The 14,711-nt window shown below is 45.3% G+C and overlaps 1 protein-coding gene across 2 annotated transcripts; it reads right to left on the bottom strand.

Annotated features, from left to right (window-relative positions):
* Positions 1-6,238: 6,238 nt before the first annotated feature.
* PROKR1 (prokineticin receptor 1) lies at positions 6,239-14,287 on the bottom strand. Of its 2 annotated transcripts, XR_003398156.1 has the most exons (4): positions 14,115-14,287; positions 11,931-12,607; positions 7,005-7,926; positions 6,239-6,463 (listed from the first exon to the last, which is right to left on the bottom strand). XR_003398156.1 is itself a non-coding variant. In XM_026846433.1 (3 exons), exons 2-3 carry the CDS (start codon positions 12,419-12,421, stop codon positions 7,230-7,232), a joined length of 1,188 nt encoding a protein of 395 aa, XP_026702234.1. In that variant the 5' UTR covers positions 12,422-12,607; positions 14,115-14,287; the 3' UTR covers positions 6,958-7,229. The 2 variants fall into 2 exon arrangements, 1 of the variants encoding a protein (XP_026702234.1); XM_026846433.1 differs by lacking the exon at positions 6,239-6,463 and having other exon boundaries at positions 6,958-7,926.
* Between the last annotated feature and the right edge of the window lie 424 nt (positions 14,288-14,711).

Below are 14,711 nucleotides of genomic sequence, written 5' to 3'. Positions count from 1 at the left end.
TTTAAGGTATGGTTTATCATCTGTTGCATTGTAAATCATTGTATATATTGTATTGTTTATATGGCATTTTACATACTGTATTTCCTCTATTGTATTTAGCATATGGTAGTTTTTTTATTGTATATTTTGTTACATGTCTTCCCATGTATTATGTATTCTTGTTTGTATTGTGCTTTAGTTTGTATTGCATTGTATGGTTCATATTTTATGGTTTGTCATGTATTGTGTGGTATGTATTTTGCTGTATTTTTTTATGGTTTTGTCTCTAATGTTGTATAATTATTATATATCTATATATAGTATTTTAACTGTTTGGTTTGGTACTTTTATGTGTTGCATTTTTTGTATGGTATGTATTGTATTTTCTCTCTGTTATGCATTGCATGGTAAGGTATGTAACATATGGTGTTTATTGGATTGTGTGTGTCGTGTCGTGTGTATCGTATTTTATCGTACATATCGTATGTTTGCCCATGTATGCCTGCCTGGATGAGGCACTTACAGGGCTGCTCTGGAGGCGCCCTTCACCACATTGTAGTGAAGGATTCCTCCACCACACTGCACCAGAGGAACAGTTCACCGTGTCATGCCAGAGGAGCACGTCATCATCTCTGCTCCAGAGCAGCTTTTCCCCACACTGTGTGGGTCTTCCTGTAGCCCTTCAGCCCGCTGTCCTAGAGGAGCCCTTCCCTGTGCTGCTCCGTAGGAGGCCCTCATTGCGCTGCCCGGACGAGTCCTTCCTCACACCGCCCTGGAGGAGCTGTTCACCACACTGCCTCAGAGGAGCCCCTCATCATGGTCCTCTGGAAGTGCGCTTCATCACTCTGCTGCAGAGGAGGCCATCACTGCTCCACTCCAGAGCAGCTCTTCATCATGCTGTGCTGGAGGAACTCACTGTTTCAGTGTCCCAGAGCAGGCTTTCACCGTGCCAATTCTGCACTGATGCCTATCAGCCCCGTATCACGCCTCCACGGAAGAGCCCCTCATCGTGCCGTTTCAGCCTTTCATCACAACAAGCCCAGAGGATCAGCTTGTCGCACCATCCTGGAGGAGCCCTTCACTGAGCTGATCCATAGGATCCCTTCATCACGCAGATCCATAGGGAGCCCCTCATCATGCCAACCTGGAGGCGCCCCACATCACACCACCCCAGAGTAACAACTCATTGTTCAGACTCGAGGAGCCCTTCACTGCGCTGTCTTGAAGAAGCCTTTAATCACACCACGCTGGGTGAGCCCCTCCTTGCATCGCCCCAGAGGACTCCCTCATCATGCCACCTGGAGTAACTCTTCTATGTGCAGTCTTGGAGGAGCCCTTCAGTGTTCTGTCGGCTCTTCTTGGAGCCTTTGTCACGCTGCCCCAGAAGAGCCCTACACTGTGCTGCCCTGAGAGGAGCCCCTCATTGTGCTGTGTCAAAGGAGCCTGTCATAGCACCTCCGCGGAGGAGCCCTTCACCATGCTGCCCGTTAGGAGTCCTTCATTGTGCACCTGACTCTTCTTGGAGTACTTTGTCATTGTCCCCCAGAGGAGACCTCCCAGGCCCTTTGGAGGAGTCCTTCATCAGGCCACACTGCGGGGGTCCTTCATCATGCCAGTCTGGAGGAACTCTTCAGTGCCCCTCCTGGCTCTTCTTGGAGTTTGTCACTGTGCCACCCCTGACAAGGCCTGCATGACGCTGCCTGCCTCTTTTTGGGAGTCCTGCACTGTGCAACCCAAGTCCTTCCTGTGCTGCCCAGCTGTTCTTGGGTGTCCTTCTCTTTGCCACCCTGGAGTAGCTTTTCTCTGTGTGACCTGTCTTTTCTGGAGTCCTTCACTGCGCCACCCAGGTCTTGTTGTTCATCACAGCCTCCTGGAGGGTTCCTTCACCACCCTGCTTTAGGGGTTTGTTCACTGTCTGACTCTCCTGCTCTCTTCATCACCTGTGATTTTTCAGAGTGTTTCTCCAGGGAGCCCTGGAGGGTGTCCTTCAGTACCTGTTCTTTTGGGGAACACTGCCCTGTTGGGCTTTTTTGGAGACATCCACCACATGGCTGGTTTTGGGGGGTTTCACCCTGTGGCTTTTTTCTTGATTTCTGCAATGCCTGGTGTATGTTGGAGTGCTTAATGGCACCATCGTGGAGCAGTGCTTCACTGCCTCGCCATTTTGGAGCGCTTCCGCACCTGTCTTTTATTGGAGCTCTTCAACGCGTGGCCCTGTAGTAGCCCTTCATCACCCTGCTGTCTGGAGCACTTCACTGGGTGTCTTTTCTGGAGTTGCCCACCTCGCAGCTTCTTTGAAGCGTTTCAGCATTTGGCTTTTTTGGAGTGCTACACCCCCAGATTTAATTGCTGTGCCTCAACATGTTTTCTGTGATGCATGCTTTCTGTCTGTTACCTTCCATGTTTTTCTTTTGGAACCAGCAGATGAGCAGGTTGATGAGTTTACATGGGCTTCTTATGTTCCTTGGTGGTCTTTTGAGCTCAGGGGTGTCATTTTCTGGGGACTGTGACCATCTTTGTGTCTTCTCTTCTGTCAGTTTTACCCAGTCCTGGTTTTGAGGGAGGTGACTTTGTGCTTTGAGCAACTTAGTGCTCAGTGTTGGTTCTTATTATTCAGGATTCCTGTGGTGGCTTTATATCAGGTTTTGTTCCTCCTCCTCTTGCTCTGGATGGTCGCTTTGGAAGCTGCAGTGCTGCCCGTCTCATCGGTGGTTTGGGGACTGTTCCCGGCAACATGTGTTAGGGTGGAGTCTATAGAACAGGATCCTAACAGAGCGTAAGAGAGAAGAGGTTCTCTGGTGAGTCCAAGGGAGTAGTTTCTTGTCTTGTCTCTCAATTCTGCTTGCTTCTGCTTAATGGTGTTGTTTTTTCGGCGCAGATGATATCCAGTGTTTTGAAAGGGGGTAGCCCAAGCACCCAGTGAGAGTCACAGCCCTGCCGACACGGGGAGAATTCAGACACCAGAAGTGAGGGGTAAGTGCCTAAGTGCCTGAGTGACAAAAGCTGGAGCATCTGTTGCTACTTTTTGGAGGCCCAGGAATCCTGGGAATATCTGTATGTCCCTGTCACCAAGGTAGCTGGTGCGAGGTGGTGCAGTTTCCAGGGCAGTGCAGTAGGCGTATGATGCTGTGCTGCAGAGGCAGCAGCTGGAGGGTGCTGTTGCCACAGGAAAGGCGGCCAGGCTCAGAAAAGAAGGAGCTCAGTTAAGTCTGAGCTGCTGAGTCAGTCAGCCCTCAGGGAAATCTCATGGCCTGGCTACTGTGACCCAGTCTGGGGTCTTGCAGGCCATCCTCCTTTGGTAGAGGGGCAATGGTTGGAGTTTCTTTCCGTGCTCTTGCTTTATTAAAATACATACTTTATTTTCTCAGTGCCTGTTGCTGAGAATAACTGCTTTTTCTTAATCCTCTCTTGGTTGTTCAGGGTTACCATTTTAGTTTCTAGTTACACCTGGGGATTTTTGTTTTTCAGAGAGCCAGTGTGAAGGAGCAGGGACTGGATTTTACCTTCAGTTATCCCTGGAGGAGCTGCTGCAGAAAGAAACAAGCCTATGGTTTTGGGAGCTGTGCCACAGGAGGACAGCTGAGCTAGAATCCGGCATGATAGCACTACATTTTTGCTTTTGGCAATAAAAATTGGAGCAAGCCACAGCTGAGACTTGGTTATTCACTGCATGGTTATCTAAACCCTGCTGACAGCTCTCAGGAGGATGATACCTCACCCCCACCTACTGCTTGTCCTTACATGTCCCACAGTTCCTGCATGGTGAAGTCCTTATTGCTGCTGTGCCAGTGGAGCTAACAGCAGGCAGCTGATGGCTGTGGAGGTCTCGCTGCAGTTTTTAGTGCCTTCCAGTGTGTAAGAGCTTGTGCTGGAAGGGGCTGCTTCTCCTCTGTGACAAATGCTGCCTTCCAGCTTGTGCTTTTCTTTCTCTGTTTAAGCATGGCTCTTGCAAGCAAAGCTTCAGGTAGGTGCGATCCATATTCAATTCCCTCAGTAAGTGTTGCCAGTCAGTGTAAGTGTGAAGGCGTTTCTGCAGGGAGCAGCTGGGCAGGAGGCAGCAGGGTAGCCCCCACCTGACAGGAAGCCAAGGGAGCACCCATCTCTGGAGCACCTACACTCCCTAGCCTGAGTTGTGTGGGTGGGTACAAAAAAGCCTTTCTGTTATTTTTAATTTTTCCTGCACAAGTCACTATGGGGAGCGTGGGGTCTGGCCCCCTCCCTCGGCTGCTCTGGTTGGACTGTCTGTTTCCTGCTGCCTGAGGGAGCCACTCAGGTCAGGACCTGGCCAGCTGCACACTTCTGCACGTAAAGGGAGTTTTAAAGTGTCTTTAAGAGTATTCTAAATTCTCCATTTAAGTGTAGTCATGGGTGGCAGGCAGGCCCTGGCCAATGTAGGTACCCCTAGGTAATGTACCCCATTACTCCCTTGATGAAATCAGTTCCGTGGGCACAAAAATCCTCCATGGGGTTTCTGTCCCCATACAAGGCCCTTGGGCTCGCTGCCTGGGCCCCTGGTGCTGGAGCTCAGTTTAGGAGCAGACATTGGTCCCTGAAAGTGAAGCCCGTGACCATTTTTTGGTATTTGGAGTTGTGCAGACACAGGCTAGGGACTTACTTGGCTACTCTGATCAGGGAACAGGAGACCGCCACCCTTCCTGGGTAGGAATCCCCCTCTTTCTGGGGATGCTGCTCACAACAAATGCAGCTGAGGGCAAAGCACAGCTTTTTCTCCTGCCCTATCCAGTCACTCAGGCTGAAACACTGCTTTGCTGCTGAGAAGACCCCAAAATGTCAAAATACAGCAATGTTGCGGACCCCCAAACCTAAATCCACAAAAGGGGCTGTGGCAGCTGCTGCTTTACTACCCTTCTCAGGGACAGGGATGTGGTGATGTCTGAGAACACTGGGCAGGCCAGACCAGAAGAGGTCTCTTGGAGCTCTCAACATGATTTCCAGGAATGTAAAGTGATTCTTTCCCCGGTTTTTGCTTGGCACTATATTGCTTGGTGGGGGATGAGCTTTTTATTTTTTTAATAACTCAGCCTGAGGTAGATTTCCACGTGTGGAAAGTTGTCATTTGTTTGGCTTTGTTGCACCAGGAAAAGTCTAGGAAAAATAGGTGAAAGGAATATCAGGACACTCTAATAACAGGTAGTATTGCTAGCTAATCCCCAATAACTAGTGCAGGTTTCAGGAGATAAATATGGGTGCAGTTTCAGAAGAAACCCTGAGATTTCAAGAGAAACTCCAAGGCTAAGCCTCTTGATGATGGAATCCTGCAACTCTCTGGTCCTTTAAATTTCTTTGGCATGCTGGGAAACAAATGGATTTAGTACTTACCCCTATTCTAAACTGCCGTTTGAAGAATGATTTCAGTAATTGTTTTGCCTAACAGAGGAAATGTTGATACCCTTTCCAACGTGTATATTTTAAGAGCAACTAATGATGAGAGGATTTGAGCACTTTAATGGATTTGAATATCCTTTTGCATTAAACTTAATTGGTCGGCCCGGTAGTTTTTCTTTAGCAGAAATGGGAGAATTGACATTAGTCGCTTGAGTAGGAAAACTGTGGCTAAGGGGAAAATGTAAAACATAGTTCACAATGTTGATATTTACTCCGTGTTTACTGTTTTATTAGCAGGATTTGTTTCTCACTTTAAGTACACAAATAGACCAATTATTTACAAAAGCCATTTACTCCAAAAGTAGGTGGTACCACATACTTTAAAACAGGAAGCATTTGCCATCACGATATAAAAGACTTGATTTCAGTACACAGAAGTCCATGATATCTTATGTGTAGTTTAAATGAGTAGGTATTACTGCTACTGTCACCTGCTTTATCACAGTTATCAGTTAAGATACACCCATCCTGGAGTTGCATAAAATCAGAATAGTAAAAACAGCTCTGGGGGAAGCAATGCACAATTCATCTTGAGTTGTTGCCTCACCTTTGACCAGACAATGAGCTACTCAACTCAACCACTGACTGGCTTGTGGAAGCCTAGAGTCTGTCTCCATTGGTTGCAGAAAGACAGATCATCTCAAGATCTCTATGCTATTTTGGCCCTACTTGTACTTTATTTTGAAGTTGTACACAGGCCTGGTAAAATGTCTAGATCTGATTCAGCAGGGTGTTTTTCTTCCCACTAGCATGTTGTAGTTTTATATGGGTCCCTCTGCAAACCAAGTTGAAACACAAGTTGAAACCCATGAAATTCCATCCGAACATAAGAAAACCCTTCTTTACTGCAAGGACTGTTGAACACTGGCACAGGTGGTCCAGGGAGGCTGTGGAGTCTCCATCCCTGGAGTCAGTCAAAGCCCAGCTGGGCTCAATCCTGGGCAACCTCTTCTAGCTGACCCTGCTTGAGCAGAGGGGTGGACTAGACAATCTGGAGTTGCTGTTCTCCACCTCTGTGATTTTGTGATTGATTCTTTGAAGAGCTCAGCGAATCAAGGCAGCAGAAGTTGGCCATAGCCTGGAGGTGAGAGAAGGTAACAGATCCCTTCAAGATGTAGCCGTGCCATTTCCAAATACATAATAAACAGAGTCAACACTCTACATAAAACTACAGAGTGGAATGTTGAAGAAATATTTTTAAGCAAGGTGTCACAGGAAGAGATGAGGTTTTCACTGGACTGTGAAGCAGTATTTACCTTTGTAGAGAATGTGCCTTTCATTAAGAGCATGCTGCACATTGGACTGTAGAAAGCTGGTGGTCTGTAGACTTTGAGGAGCTTCATCATGAGGGGTAAACTGAGAGGATAAAGAGTGACATGAAGCAAACTGGGCTTTTTTTGCCTTCCTTCCTCTTACGAGCAGAAGGAAAAGGACACCAAATATCTTAAAGGTACAAATGATAAGGTCCAAGGGATTAAGAGATTTCTCTTAAGAAGAAACAAAGAGGCATCATTTCTAGGATCAGCAATCAACTCTTACATCATTGTAATATGCTTTAATGCATTCATAGACTTTTTTGTTCATCTTAAATTTTAAACAACTGTAAAATGAGTATCTACCTCCCAGATTTACAGATGGGTGAACTGAAGCACAGCATCAGTCTGAGTTATGGGGTTATACAGCAGTCCAGTGAAAAGAGTTCTGGTGGAAACGCATAGTAGGCTGCTTTTAGAGGTCTCTCACCAATGGTGGGTATTCCCACAGACAAGGGAGAGGCTTCTGAGAAGGCATTATTTCCTCTTTAGCCCCTCTCCGAAATATGTGAGATTCAAACTGCAGAAAATTTATTTCAGTTTTATGCAGTCTACCTCCTCTGTGACTGGCATTGCACTTGTTCTCAGGTCGAAATCAGTGCTAGATTTGCTTCCATTATATGTCGATCTCCATCTCAGTAACATGATCTTCTTGAAATACTTCATGGTGTTATTTTTTACAGTTACAAAACACATGGTGTTTATCATGCTGTTACTCATAGCAATGCATTCAACTATATAAAAAGCAGTAAGATAATGCTTCTCTTTCACGAAGATGGTGGGGAAAAAGTCACGGACAATTGTGAAGCCGTAGAAGGGTGCCCAGCAGAGAACGTAGGCAGTCAGGATGCACATCAGTACCATAACAGTTTTTCTTCTGCATCGAAGCCTCTTTCTGATCTGTTCTGTCTGAAATCCTGGTACGGTTTTAAACCAGAGTTCCCGCGATATCCTGGCGTAACACAAGGTCATCGTAATGACAGGTGTAACAAATTCAATGCCAAAGATAAAGAGGAAGTATGATTTGTAGTACATCTGCTGGTCAACTGGCCAAATCTGTCCACAGAATATTTTCTCCTGGTTTTTCACTATAAATAACACCGTTTCAGTAGCAAAATATGCAGATGGAATAGCTACAAGTATGGAGACAATCCAGACCAAGGCGATTAGGAAGGTTGCTGTTTGATAATTCATGCGTGGTTTCAGTGGGTGAACAATGGCCAGATACCTGGAACAGACAAATACATCCAAAAAGAAGTCTGAAGACAGTCAGAACACAATTCCAAGTGGACAGAATTGGGCAGAAGGGAATTGCTGTCATTCATAAAAGAGAGTGCCTGGCCAACTTGTCTATGAGGAGAGTTAAGAAAATTTTCCAAAGTAAGAGCCTAGATCTGAGTCCTAAATCTGGGCAGAAACCCTGGAGCAAGGGGCTGAAGGGTTTGTTAGGAGGGTGGGTACTTGGCAATCTGAAAATCTGAGCATGCATTAGGGTGTCTGAGGATCGTTTTAAGACCTCAGTCCAACTCCCTCCTGTTTATAAGGCTGAACTGAAAAAGTTGCAATTTTGCATCGTAAGCTGCTTGTTAACACAGATCACATGTCTGGGAGTTATGGAAAGACTGGAAGAGGAGAAAGAGAGGGAGCTTTCCTATTACTGACAAATGTGTTTGCAGGGCCTAGCACAACACACGGTGTCGTATCGAGGACATACCGTGACACAGCATCTGGAAATTCTTTGGTGGGCAGCACGTGTTCAAATGAGAGTTTGAAACATGCAGTAATATACACCTGGCCAGGTGCAGGTAAAAAGACAAACACATAGAAACACAAAAAGGTTTTCCCTAGGCAGAGAACTATTTAAATATGCTTTTTTTTACCAAGAGATCAAATATATGTAACAGTGTTTTTATTATTTTCTTGGCTATTCCATGGGTGCAAAGAGCCACGGCTGATGCTAATGAATGGTTACAGGTGAGCATGCTTTGAAGCCACCAACAAAGGACTGTGTATCCATTTTCTGCCCATGCAAATTTTTGTTTTGTCTGCTGAGTCGACTATTGCTAATTAACCTTAAATATGCTTTGTTAAGGCCAAACCATGAAACTTGAGTTAGGTATTTGCACTCTTTATGACTGTAAAGCTGTGGGTGCACTGAAGTGTTTCACAAAGGACTGAGGAGAAATAAAAGTGTATTACTTTCAAGATCCATCAATTTTCCTCAGTTCAGTTCAGAAGGGGTAGGACCAAATGGAATTCACTCTGGTGAATTTTTTGTTTGGTTGGAATTTGAGGAGGTTTATTTTTTTAAGACGCTATATATGTAAGAAGGACTTATATGAGAGTACACTGTCCCGAAAGATTAGGATACTTGTGCTAAAAGGAGATTTTTATCCGGGGCACTCCAGAGATCCCAATACAATTGTGTTTAACACAAAGAATTGTTTCAGTGGAATTTCTTATTCATTCAGAGGCTTTTCTATCTGTATATATTCTATACATAGGTAGCATCCACAGGACCTATTAATTCTAAAATAAGCTGGAAGGCCAGTGGTGCTTTCTATCAGCCAGATCTTGGAAGCAGATGAATTATTCATCGCTCTTAATGGTGCAGGCTAGATGTTAAGGGACAGCAGAATTAGTCAGCCTCATTGTGGAGCTGATAAATGAATGTTTTTAGATTGGGCCCTGTGGAAACAATGTTGTGGGACAATGTATATGTATGCATTCATAAGTATGCATAGCTGCTCAGCAGGACATTTGGCTGGTTGGGGTAAATGTCTGCAAGAGAGTCGAGGGAGGTTTTGTGGTGGATTTCCTGACTGTCCTTGCTTACCACACTTGGGATGTTACTGTGGAGTGGTCCTGGAGCACATGAGCTGAGTTTGGATGAAACTGCCCTGGAGGATGTACTCAAAAGTACCAGGTGCCCATGGGCATTCAGTCCAGGTGACCCAGCTAAAGCTAAATCCCCCCCGAATACTTACAGCATGAATGTTGTACCCTTAGCACCAACTGCTGCTCTTCAGATCCTCTCCTTTCACATTATTTTCTAGTGTAGATGTGGCCTTAAATATGTGGAACTCCTACATTTCATGTGAATAGACAGCAAGGAAGATGAAAGAGAGCCCTACCGGAGGCAAATCCTGTGGGACAGGCTTACTCTGTCTACACACGTGAGCCCTTTTAAATGATCTAAACACGAAAAGACTTTTGTTAAGAGCCTATTATTTTTAGAGACCGAAGTCAACAACACACATGACATAGCCAGTGTGGAATGGTTGATTATTAAATGAACAGCATTTCTCTCTGTTTACCAAGTCAAAAGCTCACAATAAAAAAATTATTAAAAAAAAAAAAAGGCGCTGGAACTAAACCTGTGTGTTCTTAGAACAAACTTCAGTGATTAATCATTTCCAGGTTTGTTTATAAAGATACTTGGGGAGATATGTTAGAAATCTTGTGATTTCTTAGCAGGCACAAGGGCTCAGTGACCCATGTTACTTCATCAACCTATGATGCACTAGCAGAGATTTCCAGGAAAAGTTTTTAGAAATAAACTGAAAAGGATAAGTAATAGAAAATGGTAATGCATACATGGTGGTGTTTAGAAACTTAACCTTGAGTGCTCAGTTGCTGTTCAAAGGCTCTTTTGTTAGACACTTGTTAAGAATTTGTTTCATAGCAGCTGATTGTCCTTTCCCTCACACCAGGCAAAACATATCTGGACTCCCCCAGAGTCTTCCCATAGACTTGTGTTGACATCAATGACAGCAGAATCAGCAGTGCACAAGCTGTATCTGTACAACCATCAGCAGGGTTAACTGCTCCTGAGCTGTCTTTTGGATCAGGTACCAGAAACTATGCATTAAACTAGAGCATAAAATGGCACATGAGAGAAATTGGGAAAAGAGGGAAGGAGGAGTGGGAATGTGTATATGTCTATATGCAGAGGGTATACAGAGATGTGTGTTGTGTTTGCACACAAAAGATGACTTGTTTTCATGGCCTTTCAGTAAAGAGTTTGCTCTGTGGGTCTCTGGCTTTCTGTGAGTCAGTCGTGTCAGGTTTATGTCAGCATGAAGCTCAGTGCCTGGTCCGTCAGAGTCCGCGCTGCACGAGGCTGAGAGGAGTCATGAGAAAGCATACAATTAAATTATATTGTTAAAATTCCTGGAGTGAGAGGCAGGCATAGAAATATCTCAGGACTGCAGCATGAGGGAGATGGTATAGCAGGTGGGTATCATTATGTTCTGCTTACCCCCTTATGAGGGCTGTAGGAAAATCTCTGCCAAACTGGGTTGGTGTAGCATTTTGTCATTTTCTGGATAGTGCTATAGACACGGGTGCCATAATGACCGGTGGGTTCTTCCTGGCTTGCCACTGTGCCATCCTCAGAGAGGTGTGTAAAGAGAGAGGAGAATATGGGAGTATTTTAATGGAGAGGAGAGTGCTGGCCACAATCACTGAGCACCCACTTCTGTGTTGGAGCATCCAGCTAAGACCTTGGTACTGTCAAATGGTTAATTTAATGACTGTTGGGTTTTCTCAGTTCAGCACAACAGATAATAATAAGAACTCTGTTTTGCAAGGTAGAGAGAAGTCTTATATTTTACTCTCTTGTCTACCAGAATGAAAACTGGGGAAAATATCATAGAGGGAGAAAGAAATATCCTGTAAGGCAGTAATCCTGTTGGAAACTCACCTGTCAAATTCTGTATCACCAGTCAACTATTTCTTTTGCTGCAGAGTATTTACTTCAGTGTCTATAGAAAAGGTTAGAATCAGAAAAGCTGTGTGGGCCAGTAGTGAAGGTTCCTTAGAGATGTATGGTTTGGATCAGGATTATATAGTGCTGATAACACCCTCAACTCTGGGTGTTTCTGCTTTGTCTCTCTTTCTCCTCTGTCTCTTATTTCATAAATCCTCTCCTACACTTGAATCAAGCATATTTTTGTGAGGGGAAAAAAGTGTTTTTAATAAATCAACTTTTTTTTCACCCAAAAAGTTCAATCAAGAAATTTCCACTGAGTTTTCTCTGAGGTAATGTCATGACATTGTGTGATTCCGTTTTTAGGAAACAAGATACCCAGGTCTGTGTAGTACGTACCTGGGCCATCCACAAATCCTGCAGAGCAGCTGAGCATGTTAGGAACCTAGAAATCTGGACAGCCAACCTCAGCAGCCTGGCATTTGGTGGCATCTGCCATGCAGACATAGCGCCCCACTTACCTGTCAACAGCTATAGCCAGGAGAGCATTGGTAGAAACATAGAGGGAGACGGTCCGCAGGTAGTTGACTGAGGCACAGAGGACGTGGCCGTGCTCCCAGGAGAGCTGCCGCACCACGTAGTAGTCCATCTCGAAGGGGCAGCACACAATGGCCACAATGAAGTCTGAGATGGCCAGGTTGGCAATCAGCAGGTTGGTGAGATTTCGCAGCTTCTTGTAGCGGGCGAGAGCAGCAATGAAGATGAAGTTGCCAATGCCACAGACCAGCATGATGCCAACCAGAGCCACCCCGATGACAATCTTGGCTGCAAAGAAGGTGCGGGTTTTGGTCATGTCATCTTCACTGTCCAGCGGCAGGTCATAATCACTGTAACTGAAATTGAAAGGGAAGGAGAAGTTTCGCAAGGAGGTTAAATCCCCGTCATAGAGATTGTAGATTGCAGCAAAGTTGAGGTTGACAGTAGCGTTTGGGTTCTGTTCAGTTTGCTCCATGGCCGTGTGTGTCTTCTAATGACACATGTGGCTTGGCTGGTCCTTGGTTTCGTGCTAGAATTACCCAGGGTGGCAGGGCACAATGGTGGCAGGCGAGAGACCTCATCCAAAGTTTCCTTCTGAGCAGTGAGTCACCTTGTCTTTGTCCCCGTGAGATTACAGAGCAACAGCCTCATTTATCTCCTTCTGTGGGAACAAAAAGAGGAAGATATTTCCTGAGAGGAAATGACAGCAAAAAGACTGCCCTTGAGGGAAAGCAATAGCCACCTTACTGCCCCACAGCTCTATTGCTGGCTGTGCACAGCGGGAAGAAATACCCTGTGAGGCAACGCTTGTGTTATCATAAAATCCCTTGAGTTGCGTAATACACTGGTTCTAGCCAGCACTTTTATTTACCGATGGTGAAAATTTGTTTTCAGCACACAGTGAAATGACAATATAGGAGGAGTGTAAAATCTAGTTGAAACCTTCGCCAACTTTCAAGCCCACAGTGCTGTCATCCCTGTGCAAGGTAAAAAAACTAAAATGAGATGGCAGCTTAATTTGCTGAAAAGTATCTGATGTGCCTTTTGGACAAAGTTTTTGCTTTATTCTAGATGTCTCAGAGTGATGTGGTAGGTGAGAATGAAAATAGAACTGATGTCCTGGCTTCTAAATGCATTTCTTAATTAAGTAAGAGTTGCCAAGACCCAAGAAAATAGTGAAGGCAGCAGTTCCTTTGACAGCCATCAATTGAGTAGGGGGACCACATCTTCAGCCAGCATAATCTATTATTGCTTCTCTCAAACCAGTGAGGCTCTGCCAATTTGCACAGAGAAGATTTTGTCCCATGAACCACCTTGTAGGGCTTTGCTGTGAAGGCAAATCTGCCATTCACACGGAGAGTGGATTCACAGACAGACTCTTGAAGTGAAAGGGAAAATCTTCCTTAAGCAAGACAAAATGCCTTGAATTTTTGAAGAGAGGGAGGAGGAGGCTCCCTGCTTTGTGCTGCCAGCTGTACCAGATGTTAAAAAACTATTTATCTTCCACACTGAGGAAAAAAATCTGATCTACTCCCTAATTTTGCCTCTACTCTGTATCAAAATGCTGAAGGGTCTGTCTTGCATCTTCCCGTGCCACACCTGGGAATCCTCACAGCAGACTCCCAGCTGTCAGGACAGTCCCACCACACCCCAAAAGAGTATCAGGGAGCATTAAAGCTTTCTCTGCTTTGAGACAGTAGGTCTTTGGGGTGTCAAATGCTACTGACCAATATCCGTCATAGCTGCAAAGGACAATCTGCACAGTGGAGCTGTTGCTCCCTTCTTTCCCTGGAACCACCCTCAGCCCCTGATGTACCAACACTTAATCCATTTCTGAGAGAAACTCTCTTGTACAACTTCTGTCCCCACGTTGCTTTTCAGACTGAGTGTTGCAGAATAACAGAAAGCCAAAGCTTGAAACTAAATAACAGCTCAAACAGTTGACTGCTTTACAAGGCAGCCCCAGGGCAGCCTGGAAATGTGAACATTCATTTAAGAGAAGTACCAAATAAATACTTGGGTGCAAAAATCTATATGTTGATCAAAGCAAGGTGCAGTATCTGTTTCATCAGGTTTCCCTGCAAAATACCAAGAGAGCGCTTTAAAATAAATGCAGACAACACAACCATCCACAAACTGACAAAACACCATCAGCCAGCTAACTGTACCTGCAGTTGCTCTCATCTTCTTGGAGGTGTCGGGCACCCTGGGAATAGCCTCCAGGTTTCTCCCCTGCAGAAAAAGTGCTGCTGTCACTGGAGCAGAGAGGATGGCTGAAAGCAGCCAGAGGACTTCACTGAATGATCACTTCCCTCCCAAGCAGGTTTGCCCTGCTGCTCAGGGGAGGATGGCTCCGCTGCCTCTGTGCCTGCAGCTAAAGCCTTTTCTTAGTGGGAGGCACCTTGATGCTGTCCATGCATTTCTGATTTTAAAGAGGCAGTGCAATACGGAGACAATAGAGCACAGCCCTTCTTTCTGCTTTAAACCCCCTGAATACATCGAATTGGCGGAGTGGCTTTGTTACCAAGTCTGAGCCTGGAAGGTGTAAAACCCTGATCTGCACTTGCTCTTTGAGTTCTGTCTGTGTTAGGCAGTGGCTACATACACCTGAGATGACACAGAAGCGAAATACAAACCTGCCAGTGGTGAGGAGAGGGAGGAAGCAGGGCGAACTACTTTCCCAGGGACCTTTGTGGATCTCTCCCTGGCTACTGTCTTTAGGACTGCAGCTGCGTCAGCTCTTGCAGAAAGAGGGTCAAACGTTG

The sequence above is a fragment of the Athene cunicularia genome, assembly GCF_003259725.1.
Source record: "Athene cunicularia isolate RWA chromosome 3 unlocalized genomic scaffold, athCun1 chr3_part1, whole genome shotgun sequence".
In the NCBI taxonomy this organism is placed as follows: Eukaryota; Metazoa; Chordata; class Aves; order Strigiformes; family Strigidae; genus Athene; species Athene cunicularia.
Note: the sequence above shows the minus strand (reverse complement) of the source record. Positions and strands in the feature narration are given on the sequence as shown.

What these genes read in the sequence shown, in the direction of transcription:
- PROKR1 (XM_026846433.1), bottom strand. Translation starts at nt 12,421, where the DNA reads ATGGAGCAAACTGAACAGAACCCAAACGCTACTGTCAACCTCAACTTT. An exon ending in CTGGCTATAGCTGTTGACAG is followed by an intron (nt 7,927 to 11,930) that starts GTAAGTGGGGCG and finishes TGTCTGTTCCAG; the next exon opens with GTATCTGGCCATTGTTCACC.